General features: G+C 41.6%; 1 protein-coding gene across 6 annotated transcripts in view; it reads left to right on the top strand.

The window, feature by feature from the left end:
• The window catches only part of SIN3A (SIN3 transcription regulator family member A), a 63,893-nt gene that overhangs the window by 36,254 nt on the left and 13,796 nt on the right, over positions 1–13,843 (top strand). For 5 of the 6 annotated variants that reach the window (XM_060154437.1, XM_060154397.1, XM_060154407.1 and 2 more), the window contains exons 12-17: positions 28–144; positions 2,531–2,769; positions 4,112–4,295; positions 5,364–5,937; positions 8,193–8,362; positions 12,411–12,584. In XM_060154437.1, the coding sequence (XP_060010420.1) occupies positions 28–144; positions 2,531–2,769; positions 4,112–4,295; positions 5,364–5,937; positions 8,193–8,362; positions 12,411–12,584 (1,458 nt within the window). Of the gene's footprint in view, positions 1–27; positions 145–2,530; positions 2,770–4,111; positions 4,296–5,363; positions 5,938–8,192; positions 8,363–12,149; positions 12,585–13,843 lie in introns of those variants that run through there. The other variant, XM_060154448.1, reaches the window with a different exon arrangement.

Genomic DNA, 13,843 nt, shown 5'->3' with positions numbered 1-13,843 from the left:
TTTCAATTTCTCTTCTTTTACCCAAAGGTTTTAAATGATACCTGGGTTTCCTTCCCCTCCTGGTCTGAGGACTCCACCTTTGTTAGTTCCAAGAAAACTCAGTATGAAGAACATATCTATCGTTGTGAAGATGAACGTTTTGAGGTACAAGCTCCTTTATCATTTGAAATTTGGGGAAATGGGAGATTTGGAACAAGAGGATATCTTAAATACCTACCTGGGAGGGTTGGCTTTTTAAGACAAAGGAGCAAGAGGCTCACGTTCTTCTGTGGTAAATGTATTTATTATTGTATTTACCATGTTTTACGACTTTGTCAAATATATTAGTAATATTTTTATGACAAATGTTACTTACCCTTTGTAACTGAAATTATCCATTGATGGCTGAATAATACTCCTTTGAATTTTCAATAGCGTTTTAAAGGTTATTGTGTCTACATGGTATGTAAAATCAGTATCTTAAGACCTAGTGGGCTTTCTTGCAGCTGTTTTAAATTATTTATCTTAAAGTGTGTATTATTTTTAGCAGGTATCTTAAAATGGTTAGCAAACCACCTCTTCTGTGAGAACTGGAACTCCTCTTTCATATTTCTGATATTGATTTGGCTCCATTTGAAAGAAAGTTGAGTTAGGGACTTTATTTTAAAGTAGTTGGGAAAGGAAGAGCTGGAGTGAAGAAATGAGCTGGTAGACAGCCCCAATACCAGGAGTGGGAGTACTGAAAATGGACTCAATTCTCAGTGTCTAGTTCACTGATAGCAACAAAAATGGAATGTTAACTGTGTCTTGAGAGGTAAAATTACGTGCATCCTATTTAATGTATTTATTATATAAAACCGACTGCCCCTGCTCATTCATATGGATGGGAGATATTTTGCTCCTTTTTTCATCCATACTGATTTAGCTCTCTGCCAGTTATCCCCCTTCACACTTGCTTCATCTGTTTCTGGCATGTTTTGAATGAAGAGCCCCATGTTGCTTGGCCACTGGCAGGTGGTTGGCCATCTCTGCCCCAGCGTTTATGAGGAGCTTCAACCATTTGCAGAAAACTCAATCGTGACAGATGTTAACTTCTATAGAAAGTTTTATCAAGCTAAAGAAAGCATTTCTTTTTTACCTATGTTTAGTAAGTTTAGATGATGTGTGAGAAAGCAGAGACTGGCCTCTGTTTTTGACAGGATATTCCTATTCTTGACTAGTATGCCTGCAAATGAGAGGCAACAGCCTCATTTCCCACTTGCAGAGAGTTAAGACGCAAGAAATGTGTGTGTGTGCACATGCACATACTTAGGATTGGATGGGATGGACTAGTTTGAATCCTTTATACATCAGTATAGGTTAACATTCCTGCAATACAGACAACCCCCAAATCTCAGTGGCTTATAAAAATAGATTTATTTCTTCATCATACTACATGTGCATGATGTTTAGCAGGAGATTCTGCTCATCAGAATTACTTGGGGACCTAGGCTGACAGAGTGCCGCCATCTTGAGCAGTGCCAGTGACTAGAGGGAAAAAGAGCTCAGATGGATCTTGCACCCTTAAATGCTCTAGCCTAGACGTAATAGACATTACTTTGACTCACCTGTGCAAAACTCATTTGCTAGAACTAGTTGCATGGCCCTATCTAATCACAAGGGAGCCAGGAAGTTCAATCCATCATTTATCCATAACTGGGGAAAAGTGGGGGGACAACCAGAAATATTTGACAAAATGACTGCCATAGTCCTGAAACTACAAAAATTAGGAAACACACAGACATTTGGTCATAGACCTTTGAGACTGCTCATTTATTTCATTTTCTTTTTCTCATCTGGAGAATTTTGTGTTAAGCCTTGGAAAAAAGTTAACTCAAAGGTTGCTAGTCATATCCTTAACCAGGTCAGGGCTAAGCCCTTGCCAGAAAATAAAATGCCAGAAATTCAGTAAGAATTTAAATGGTTACCCACAGATACAACATTGAAGTCCATAAGGAATGATAGCCACTGCTCTTATTATTACTAGATGTGGAACAAGGCTATTAAATATTTAAACATTTCAAGTTACCCTGAAAAACCTTACTCATGAGACTGATTGGTAATCTTGAATGGTCTTTTTGGGATTTCGTTGTAGTGGTTGTTATTGTTTGTAACATCTTAGTAATTCATGAAAGTTCAGGGGAAAGTGTCTGTAAGGTTGTTTCCTATTAGGTCCCTCTGGTGTGGGGGCCGGGGGCCAGTAGTCCTAAGTAAAGCACACTGGTGGTGGTACAAGTATTAACTACCGCTTAGCCATCATTTATTGGATGTTTGTTGCATGCCTGGCGTCGTGCTAAATCCTTTACATGGATTGTACTGTTAAATCCAGAAAACAACCTTATGAGAGTAGGTGGTGTTATCCCTGTTTTATCTATAAGGACACAGTTTTATATGGCTATGGTATGGCAGAGCCAGGGTTCAAATCCAAGGAGTTTGACTTCTTCTACCTTATACGCCTGACAGCTATTCTGTTCTGGTTGGGGTCCTGAACATACTTTGTCTTTTTCTTTAGCTTGATGTAGTTTTAGAGACTAATCTGGCAACGATCCGGGTTTTGGAAGCAATACAGAAGAAGCTTTCCCGCTTGTCTGCTGAGGAACAAGCCAAATTTCGCTTGGACAACACCCTCGGGGGCACATCAGAAGTCATCCATCGAAAAGCCCTCCAAAGGATATATGCTGATAAAGCAGCTGACATCATTGATGGTCTGAGGAAGAACCCCTCCATTGCCGTCCCAATTGTCCTTAAAAGGTACCTGAGTGAATATGCCCTTCATGCTTCAGTGTGCTCCTTGACAGACTAGTGTCCCATTAAATAAGATTCTCCTTTTCGACTTGGTTATCCCATGAGACCTCCATTTCTCCCCAACCCTGGTTGTGGGAAATCAGGTGGAGTGTGGGGTAGTGGAGCTTCCCGATAGGCTTCTGTGTAGCCAGCAGTGGAGAACAAACCTTTAAAGTCCATAGTGGAATGCTCTGTGTGTTTGAGGTAATATTTTAAAATAGAGAAAAGAACAAAAAAGAAAACAGCCACCCATGTTCCTGTCACTCAGTACTAACCAATGTTCACATCTTTGTTTTTTAATAAGAAAAATCACGTTGTCTTTGTAAAATTGGTATGTGTTATTAAAAAAGACTTAGCTTGCCATTTTTACCAAGAATGTCTTCTTTCTCATAACAAAACTTCAGCCTGAGGTATAGAGGGGCTGTTGAACCCACCTAAGGCTGGGTATCATGGAGGAGGCCAGGGCTGAGCCCCAGGCTCCTCCAAGCACATGGCACTCTGTACTACACTATGAATCCCAGCTGAGATTCATAGGGGCCTCTGTCTGTATCACCTGGTGAAAACTTACCTGCTGCACAATGCACAAGTGCCCAGATTTTATTGTTCCTCCCTAGTCTTCTCCTCAAGAGCTGGCACAAGCTGTTCCTCTCCTTGCCAGTAGCATTTAACTTTTGTCTTTGAGATGGAGGATATTCTTCAGTTCTAGTGCTGGTTTTGATTTTACTCTCCTCTCTTCTAGAGTATCAGGATCAGTCGTTCTCATTAGAACTTCCAAACTGTGGCCAGAGGAACGTTATTGTGCAAGTTCTCTGCTCTTAGACTTTGGCATTTACATTAGCATAATAAACGTTCTCAGAAGTCCTGAGCAAAGAAACTTGTTTCACTTTGTTTTAGCTGGCCAAGGAAGAGAACCTCCTTTTCTAGGGTATTCTGTGGAATGTTGTTTGAGAAATAACTATTCTTGGCAAGATTTCTGACTTTGGGACAAATTACTTCCCCAAAGTAAGTCTTGAATGAGTAAGTTTCTCATGTATCAGAGTTCAAGACTGGTTTGAATAAAATTTACCCCAAAGTTGCCAACAGTTTTGGCAGATCTGCTATATCTTTTGACCTTCGAAATAAAATAAACCTGACATATTTCTTGCTTCTAAACCCTTATGAGATTAGGTGCTGTTACCCCTATTTTACTGATAAAGAGACAGTCTTATATGGCTAATATGGCAGAGCCAGGATTCCAGTATGACTCCCTGCCTTAAAATTCCCTCATCTCGATTCCCATGTCTTGTTTTTCCACCTTCCACTCCACTAGGTTGAAAATGAAAGAGGAAGAATGGCGAGAAGCTCAGAGAGGCTTTAACAAGGTGTGGAGAGAGCAAAATGAGAAATACTACTTGAAATCTCTGGACCACCAAGGCATCAACTTTAAACAAAATGACACCAAGGTCCTGAGGTCTAAGAGCTTACTCAACGAGATTGAGAGTATCTATGATGAGGTGAGCTGGAGGTCTCTGCATCTGTGCGACGTCCCCAGTCTGTATGTTCAGCGTAGCTTTGACTGCTGCAGATTACCTTTGTTATATGAATGTGAGACCCTCCAAAACTTGTTGATTCTTGCTTCATAGCATAGACTTCTATTCCCGATTCTACCATTTTAAATCTAAGCCTCACTAAGCTGTTTTACTAGTTTCCCATCCTGGTTTCAGTTCATGCCCACTACCCCCCTCTCCCACTTCTCTCCCTATCTGTTTCCTTCCAACAGTACCTTATATTCCTTCAGGTAGCCCATCTCAACTTCCCACAGCTTAAAATACTATCATTGATCCCCAGACTTTTTTTTTTTTTTGGCCGCACTGTGTGGCTTGTGGGATTTTAGTTCCTCGAAGCTGGGCCCTCCACACTGAGTGTGTGGAGTCCTAACCACTGGACCGCCAGAGAACTCCCCCTAGACTCTTCCTAATCCTTGTTTATTCGGCATCCTTACCAGGATTATATAGAGTACTGGGAGCTAGGATACAGAGATGAATAAGAAATTAATCCTGCTTTCTTTGAGCTCACAGTCTTAGGGGATGGATAGAAACAAATACAGTGTGATTGAGAATTCCTAGAAATGGTGTGATCTTGAATTTGAAAAAACTTTGTATTATGAAACTATCAAACATACACAAAAGGGGAGAGAATAGTAAAATGATCTCTTACATAAACTTAATCACCTCTATTTTGCCAATTTTGTTATATCTGCCACCATCCACACTCCCACCCCAGAAGGATTTTAAAGTAAATCCTAGACTTCATATCGTATCCTCCATAAATACTAATCCGGAATTTTAAAAGATGATCCCAGTTCTGTCCCATTGTCTCTTACAAGTCTTCAATGTCTGGAAGGCACCGATCATTTTGTTATCAAACCACATCTCGCACATCATCTTTTTGTTTCTGGAAGTTTTGGGTTAGAAAATAATGGCCACTGTGGTTAATAGAAAGTACTGCTGGTGTAGTCTCATAGGTCTGTTTGTTGTTCCTGTAGGTACATCGCGTAATACTTTGTCTCTCTCTCCTGTTAGAGGCAAGAGCAGGCTACGGAAGAAAATGCTGGTGTACCTGTTGGCCCACACCTCTCACTTGCCTACGAAGACAAACAGATTCTGGAAGATGCTGCTGCTCTGATTATCCACCATGTGAAGAGGCAGACAGGCATTCAGAAGGAGGACAAATATAAAATCAAGCAAATCATGCATCATTTTATTCCAGATCTGCTCTTTGCTCAGAGAGGTGATCTCTCGGATGTAGAGGAAGAGGAAGAAGAAGAGATGGATGTAGATGAAGCCACAGGGGCGGCTAAGAAGCACAATGGTGTTGGGGGCAGTCCCCCTAAGTCCAAGCTACTGTTCAGTAACACAGCAGCTCAGAAGTTAAGAGGGATGGATGAAGTATACAACCTCTTCTATGTTAATAATAACTGGTATATCTTTATGCGACTGCACCAGATACTCTGCTTGAGGCTGCTGCGGATTTGTTCCCAGGCTGAACGGCAAATTGAAGAAGAAAACCGAGAGAGAGAGTGGGAACGGGAAGTGTTGGGCATAAAGCGAGACAAGAGTGACAGCCCCGCCATCCAGCTACGTCTCAAAGAACCTAGTGAGTGCTTAGATTGTCAGTCTACAGAAGATGTGAGGGGTTGGGGACCTCAGGGCCTAGTTAGACTCAGGACTGCTTTCTTTTATACATAGAGCACAGGCAGGCCTTAGAGGCTGGCTAGGTTCAAATCCTAGCACCGCAGTTTACTGGTTGTGTGACCTTACTTAAACTCTGTGAACCTGTTTACCTGTAAAATGGAGGTACTACTTGTCTCTTGGGGTTGTTGGGACAATTGGAGAAAATATGAGAAGCACCCTGTGCACTGCTTGGATCATGGACACTCAATAGCTGGTACTATGGACACCAGGGAAGTGGGTGTCAGTTACTGTCAGTTTCCCAAATGGCAGATCTCTGGGTTATTGCAAAGTGTTTGAAAGGACAGAGACGTGACTCAAACGTCATAGTTGGTTTCATTCCATGACAGAACATAAATTCCTAGTTGTTCATGTCTGAGACAGATGCAAAAGAGGAGATGGGGACTCAAGAGATAGTTTGAGACAGCAGAACAGGCAGAGCAGGAATGAAGATAGAAGACTCAGGAAAAGGAAAATAAATGAGGATTAAGGAAGCCACCATATCCTCTAAGTAATTCTATGCTGCTTGCTTCTAGATATCTCTTCAGGTCATAAGTTAGGTACTTAAGCTGTGAGCCAAAAGCTTTTTTGTGAAGCCTTTCTTCTGTGCTCTTTTAGGAAATAGCCAATCTTTGGAGTGAATTATCCTTTCTTTTCTTTTCTTTCCTTTTTTTTTAAAAAAAAAAACTGTTACTGGTGTAAGAAGCCCATTTGAAGCCCTGGCCTTCTATCTGTTGAAGAGCTAATGAACCTGGGAATTAATTCTAAAAGCCTTTATCTGGATTAATACTAGCTTGAGAGACTTCAGTATAGTGATTCCATCTGCTTGGGTAGAAATGAGACAGAAGATGACCTAATCCTGGCTTGACCGTTGACTTAACCTGGTTTGAGGCTTACAGTTTGTTCTTGAGTAATAATGTCAAGCCTCACACTGATCGTGGGTCATGTGGTTTGCGCTAATAGCACTCAGCTTTATTCTGACATGAAAGCATTTTTTCATGGCAGTAGCACAGCCCGTTCCTATGCTGTGGATCCGAACAAGGTAATGTTCTGTAATGAAACTCAAGCCAGTTGCTTCTTTTAAACAGTAGTTGTCCTGTTTAACCTGTCTTGAATGAATCCATCACACTTCAGATAAATGGAAATGGACTCAGCTTTTGCTCTCAGCCTTTTTTCCCCTATATTTTACAAAGAGGTAACTAAATGTCAAAGACAAAGAGTTCTTGTTGTAATTTTTTTTCATTTCAGTGAACTTTTTATTGAAGTGCAAAACATAGACAGAAAAGTATACACATCCGAATTGTGTAGCTCAGCGAATTTTTACAAAGCAAACACACCTGATAACCAGCACCCTGATCAAGAAACAGAACATAACCGGTAGCCCCGTCGTGCCACAGTCTTGATTGCCAGCGCTGGAGATCAGAGTTGCCTGTTTTTGAGCTTTATGTAAATGGGTCTTATTTTAGTAAACTAAAGGCGGAGTCCTTTCACCTTTCCTTGTGCACACTGCTAGTTGCCAGACGTCTCTGTAACAACTGATAAGATTCCAGCTGGTGGTTGAAGTGATTCATATGCAGCAAGTACAAATCATTTAATGTAATTTGTGAAGTACAATATTGGGAATCCATTTTTAAACAAAAGGACTTTGACAAATGCAGATCACTTCATTATTCATAGAGGATTTAATTTGCACTCCTCTTTTTCTGTTCCCGAGAGGTTTCCTAGTGCTAGAGTATGGTTCCGCCTGCCTTTTCTCTTCAGCCCTTGATGCTCCGTTGAAAGAGCTGTATGAGCAGGCGACCTGTGTGAGGGATGCTCTTTGTAGGCTGCGAGAGCAGGTTCCTGTCTTAGCAGGGGAGCCAAGAACTTTTTGACGAAACTTCTTCCCTGGGATATTTTGCTCTCCTGTCGCGCATAGCCAGGCCATACTGTAAATAAGTGTTTTTCAGGCACGGTCAGTCGGAGTGTTAGAAGCCGCTGTTAAAGTTGCAGAGTCACTCTCCTTTAATAGACAGTGCTGGGGGTTGTAGCCACCTGTCAGATCTCACCTCTCTGCAGCAGACTAAACACCTAGATTTGTTCTGTTAAGTGCTCTTTAGGCCAGCTGTGGGATTTGCCCTGCCTTCTCTTCCAGTCTTTTCTTAGCAGGGTAAGGCCTCATCTCTCCCATCTCTCCCACAGTGGATGTTGATGTAGAAGATTATTACCCAGCTTTCCTGGATATGGTGCGGAGCCTGCTGGATGGCAACATAGACTCTTCACAGTATGAAGATTCGCTAAGAGAGATGTTTACCATTCATGCCTACATTGCCTTTACCATGGACAAACTCATCCAGAGCATTGTCAGACAGGTGAGGGCATGGCGGAGGCTAGGGTTGGTGAGGGAGAAAGTCTACAGATGGATTCAGGAAAGAGAAAAGGCAAGATTTCTGTTGGGAAAGCAGTCAGTTTCCTCATATAATGATGTTTATGAACGCATGGTTCTGTAGAGGGGAGGGAGAGGTTAATGTGATGTGATGTCGGTTTCTCCTGAAGTGGGAGTACTTCAGCCATGTGGTTGACTCCTTTGCTTTGCTCAGCGTGCCCTGGGAGTATGAGCCTACCTGAGACGTGATGTTTTACCCCCAGCACTGGTCCTGACCCCCTGCCCTACCCTCCCAGCTCTTACGTCGGGTACCAGGCGTGAGCTCAGTTTCCTCTTCTTTAGGTGTTGGTAATTCTATGGACTTTCCGTATTTAACATTTGAAATTCTTTTTACAGGAAGGGTTTCATACAACATCTTTTATACTCTGTCCACCTCACTATCTGAGATTCCCTCTGAGTTAGATTTGTAGTTGGTTTTTTGGTTTATTCTTGTGGCACCCTAGAAGTTTGTAAATATGTTGTTCTTTACAACAATAATTTTATAGCAAATAACATGTAATAGGTTTCCATTCCTTTGCCTTTAGTTCTGAACTTTTGAAGGGATCGGCGTCTGTTGATAGTGCACCACTTTCTTTAAAGTGGAAACTTTTTTTTTTTTTGCGATACGCGGGCCTCTCACTGTTGTGGCCTCTCCCATTGCGGAGCACAGGCTCCGGATGCACAGACTCAGCGGCCATGGCTCACGGGCCCAGCCGCTCCGCGGCACGTGGGATCTTCCCGGATCGGGGCACGAACCCGTGTCCCCTGCATCGGCAGGCGGACTCTCAGCCACTGCGCCACCAGGGAAGCCCAAAGTGAAAACTTTTAAAAAGACAATTCTAATTCTAGAGTCCACACCGCTACTATGGAAAGAAAAGCTTGTTCAGTGTTTTCCTCAGATAAAATATGGAATCCTTCGCAAAGTACTCATGCTTTTACCTTGAATTTAGAAGGATGCATGGCTCTGCACCCCTCTAACAGGATCTACTCAGAGTCAAGGAATGTTGCTTCACATAACTGAATCTTGGCATCTTCACAAAAGTTGTCAGGCAGAGAGCTGAAAGTTGAAGTGGTTATTAGGCCTTCCCTTAAGGGATCTTAATGGTGATGGACAGAAATCTTTACATGTATACAATCAGCTATGGTCATAATTTTTTTTTTTTTTTTTTTTTTTTTTTTTTTTGCTGTACGCGGGCCTCTCACTGTTGTGGCCTCTCCCGTTGCGGAGCACAGGCTCCAGACATGCAGGCTCAGCGGCCATGGCTCACAGGCCCAGCCACCCCACGGCACGTGGGATCCTCCCAGACCGGGGCACGAACCTGTGTCGCCTGCATCGGCAGACGGACTCTCAACCACTGCGCCACCAGGGAAGCCCTGGTCATAATTTTTGAGAGACTAATGCCTGTTAATGTCCCCTAGATTTACATAAAAGACTTCAGTTACCATGTGCTTATGTTTCTGTTTACAAGTTTGCTGTTGCTACAGCTAGAAATAAAGTCTTTCATACTACCAGTACAACTTTAAAAATCTAATACAACAAGGCTCAGCGGCCATGGCTCACAGGCCCAGCCGCTCTGAGGCATGTGGGAACTTCCCAGACCGGGGCACGAACCCGTGTCCCCTGCATCGGCAGGCGGACTCTCAACCACTGCGCCACCAGGGAAGCCCGCAAGGTTGGTTTTTTAAATAGATATAATTAGTCTATTTACTAGAAGCACCTGGTTATGATTTTGAGTCAATAATACATAAGGTCCGATCTTTTTTTATGGAGACAGGTTTTATCCAGAAATCTGAATCCATTGTTTTTAAAATACGTTTATGCTCCTCAGCTTAACTCCTGAATTGGAGGCATAACATTTCTTACTCTTCTTATCTCCTTTGCTGTTCTCCAGAGTTCATTGCTGACTGGAGGTAGAACATATATTTCAAGGTCAAACCATATATTTATCTTACTTTTCTAGACTAGTTTAAGAGGGTTTTGTCTTAAGAATACAATAGGCAGTCTCACAGACATCTGGTGTGGGACTCAAAATATGGCCAGACCATCTAGGGGTTAGACTGGGGAGGTTTTTTTTTTCCCTCTCCTGCATGCCTCCTTTCTGGACATCTCCCCCATCCTCATGCTTCTCTCTTCAGATGAACACTCAGCACGTACTCAAGGCTTCTCCAGCACCTGAGGCTTTCACTTGCCACGGCAATGCCTCTGGCCCTGGCATTACCAACCATCCAGGTGCTCCTCTGTAAAAAGTCTACCAGACACACTCATTGTGTCATTTCAATTTAGCAGGAGAGAGAATCTAACCAGCCTAGTGTGGGGATGAGAGTTGCCTAGTTGTCCCTGGATTTATAATGCTGCCCTTTCCAAAGACTAGAAGGGGCCAGATATCCAAGGAGAGGGTGCGGATAGGGAGTCGGTGACGTGGTCTCCTTTTACAGGAAGGTATAAAGAAGTATCTACATGATAGAGACCATGCTTTGGATGTGCACTGCTTTTTTTCTCTCTTAAACACTGTATTTTAAGCCTTCCCCCGTATTAGCAAGTTATCATAAGCATTATTTTAATGGTCACATTAAAAGCTGTTGTATAGACTAATTGTAATTTAACGACCTCCAGTTGCTGGCCTTTCTACCACCATCAGGTCACTCACCCTTCTGACCTTGCACCTTGTCCATTTATCTACAAATACACATACTTGTCACTTAAGAGTTTTTTAAATGTTAAAAATAAGTAGTTGTCATAGTTACTAGCACTTCAAAAAGAGTGTATCTTCCTAAAAATAGAATGGCTTAGTGGTTATGAGAATTTTAAAGTAAAATAGACAAATTGATACTGCAATTAACATTTTGCTTTCTTGTATCTGTTTTTCACATTCTCTGGCATTTTAATGGGTAAAGTTTCATTTGAGAGAATCTTTATTTCACAGTAGATATATCATCATGACCTATGAGAATAGAATCTCTGAAAGATTCAACTTTCTAGTCATCAGATAGTTTAATAAGATAGTTTCAGAAGTTACCAGTAGTCAGTCGTGATTGACCTGTGTTGAAAATGAGTTAATTTACCTGCAATTTTAAATACTATACTTTTATTATCAGATGTGGAAAAATAGAGGATGTGTTAGAAAGAATATTAGTCCTAACTCAGCTCCTTCAGCTGAGCACCCATGACAGATTAATTCAGTAACAGCTTCCTCAGTGCCTATTGAGTTTCAGACTTTGTACTAGGGCTGTGAATGTAGACATGGATCTTGCTTTCATGGTTCTCCGAAGTCCCTCTCCTCACCTTAGCACACGTGAGTTTTCTTATCTAACATGTAAATTTGTCTCATATATCAATATAGTAGGGTACCCTTCTCCAGCCTGCTTCCCAGGGTAGTTGTGTGGATCAACTGAGAATACGTATGAAAGGAAATTGTAAATGGTAAAGAAGTGCCATAAAATTAGGAAGCCATGGAAATTTTCTTTCATGTAAAAAAATTTTTCTTAAGTTCCTTAGAACTTTAAATGAGCAGCACATTAACCTGAGTTGCTTATGGTTTTGCTTTTAAATATATATAAACATTTTATTCATGGACCAGAGATATGGTTGAAGATTTTGGCTTGGTTATTCTCCAAGAAAATAAGATAGTGGTTTTGTATGATTAATGTTCTAAAATGATCAACCAGAAAACCCTTCTTTTTTTTTCTTTTTGCGGTACGCGGGCCTCTCACTGTTGTGGCCTCTCCCGTTGCAGAGCACGGGCTCTGGACGCGCAGGCTCATCGGCCATGGCTCACGGGCCCAGCCGCTCCGCGGCATGTGGGATCTTCCCGGACCGGGGCATGAACCCGTATGCCCTGCATCGGCAGGCAGACTCTCAACCACTGCGCCACCAGGGAGGCCCTGGAAAAAACCTTTTTGAGCTGAGTGATTGGAACCACCAAAGGGAGGCTGAGTGTGTGACAGGGAGAACTATATTTTTGGTTCCCTGATGACTTGCCTTTGCTTGATTCCAGCTGCAGCACATCGTGAGTGATGAGATCTGTGTACAAGTGACTGACCTGTACCTGGCGGAAAACAATAATGGGGCCACTGGAGGCCAGCTGAATACACAGACCTCAAGGAGCCTCCTGGAGTCAACATATCAGCGGAAGGCTGAGCAGCTCATGTCAGATGAGAATTGCTTTAAGGTGAGAGGTACTCAGGTAGTCAGGGACCATGCTGACGACAGTGTGAGCTGTTGGGGCTCTCTCCACCAGAAGTCAAAGCCATACCAGGGTACTTTGACCCAGTGATTCCACTCCTAGACCTCCTTGGAGAGCCTGTGAACTCACTGGAATAAATGCAAAAAAACATGGAAAAGTAAAGTCTCTTGTGGGTAGTCTGTTTCTTGCCTTTTAAAAAAATTAGCTCTTACATATGATTTTTATAATTTTGTATTCTTCGCTGAACATTTATTTGGGTATTAAATGCTTCGTAAATATTATTGTTTAAAAGTGTAATCCATGGTCGTTGTAGAAAAGATAGGAAACGCAGAGAAAAGAAAAGCTAGTCACCTACAGTTCTTCCCAGAAATAATCATTGATGACATTTCTAAACTTTTCTATGCTAATATGTATTTTGAAAAAGATTATACTGGGCAAAATGTTCTGGAACTTATTTCGCTCAATTAGCAACACCTCTGGGTCTTCAGCATCTTTTTATGACTATTTGATATTTAATTTTATAGAAAATTATGCCTGTCTAGTTGGACATTTAGGTTGTTTCCGGTTTTCTACCATTATAATAGCTAATTAGAAAAGCAAATAGCTGGAAACAGTCTAGGTGTCCAACCCTTTACGGGAATGGTTAATGGCAGCCTATTGTGTGAATGCTGGATGGCATATTTTGCAGCTCTTAAAAGTTAATTATAAATTATAAAAATACTGAAACAAATAAAGGACACAAAATTATGTGTGTTATGATTGCATCTATGTAATAAACGTGTATAGTTGAACAAAGCCTGTATGTATTAATGTAAGCACAGGTTTAGGTGGCCCAGAATAAGGTTTGTAGTTGGCCTAGCAGAGAGAGCTAAGCTAAATAAAAGTTTGACCTTGGTGGGCATGTTCCATGTACTTTAATGATCTGACCCTCAAATTGTTCACTTCTATTTTCAGCTATTTCTTTAGTTTCTGATCTATCACCTGTACTGTTGGCTTAATTTAGAATCAAAGACCTGGAAATGAGTTTTCTAGTTCAGTCACAGATCTAATGTTCTACTATCCGAGGACTTTCCCACTACAGAAGAGATTTCCTAAGTCTTTCAGAGTTTTAAATCTATAAATGTTTATTATGAGTTTAGTGGGTGTTTACTTTCATGGTGGACAGAATTATCATCCCCATCTACAATGAGTTAACAGTGTATTAAATTGTGTGGTGAGGGCCTATGAAGGAATGGGTAGACTCA

This window comes from Lagenorhynchus albirostris, chromosome 1 (genome assembly GCF_949774975.1).
Source record: "Lagenorhynchus albirostris chromosome 1, mLagAlb1.1, whole genome shotgun sequence".
Lineage (NCBI taxonomy): Eukaryota > Metazoa > Chordata > Mammalia > Artiodactyla > Delphinidae > Lagenorhynchus > Lagenorhynchus albirostris.
The sequence above is the reverse complement of the archived record's forward strand: the minus strand, read 5'-3'. Positions and strand labels throughout refer to the sequence as shown.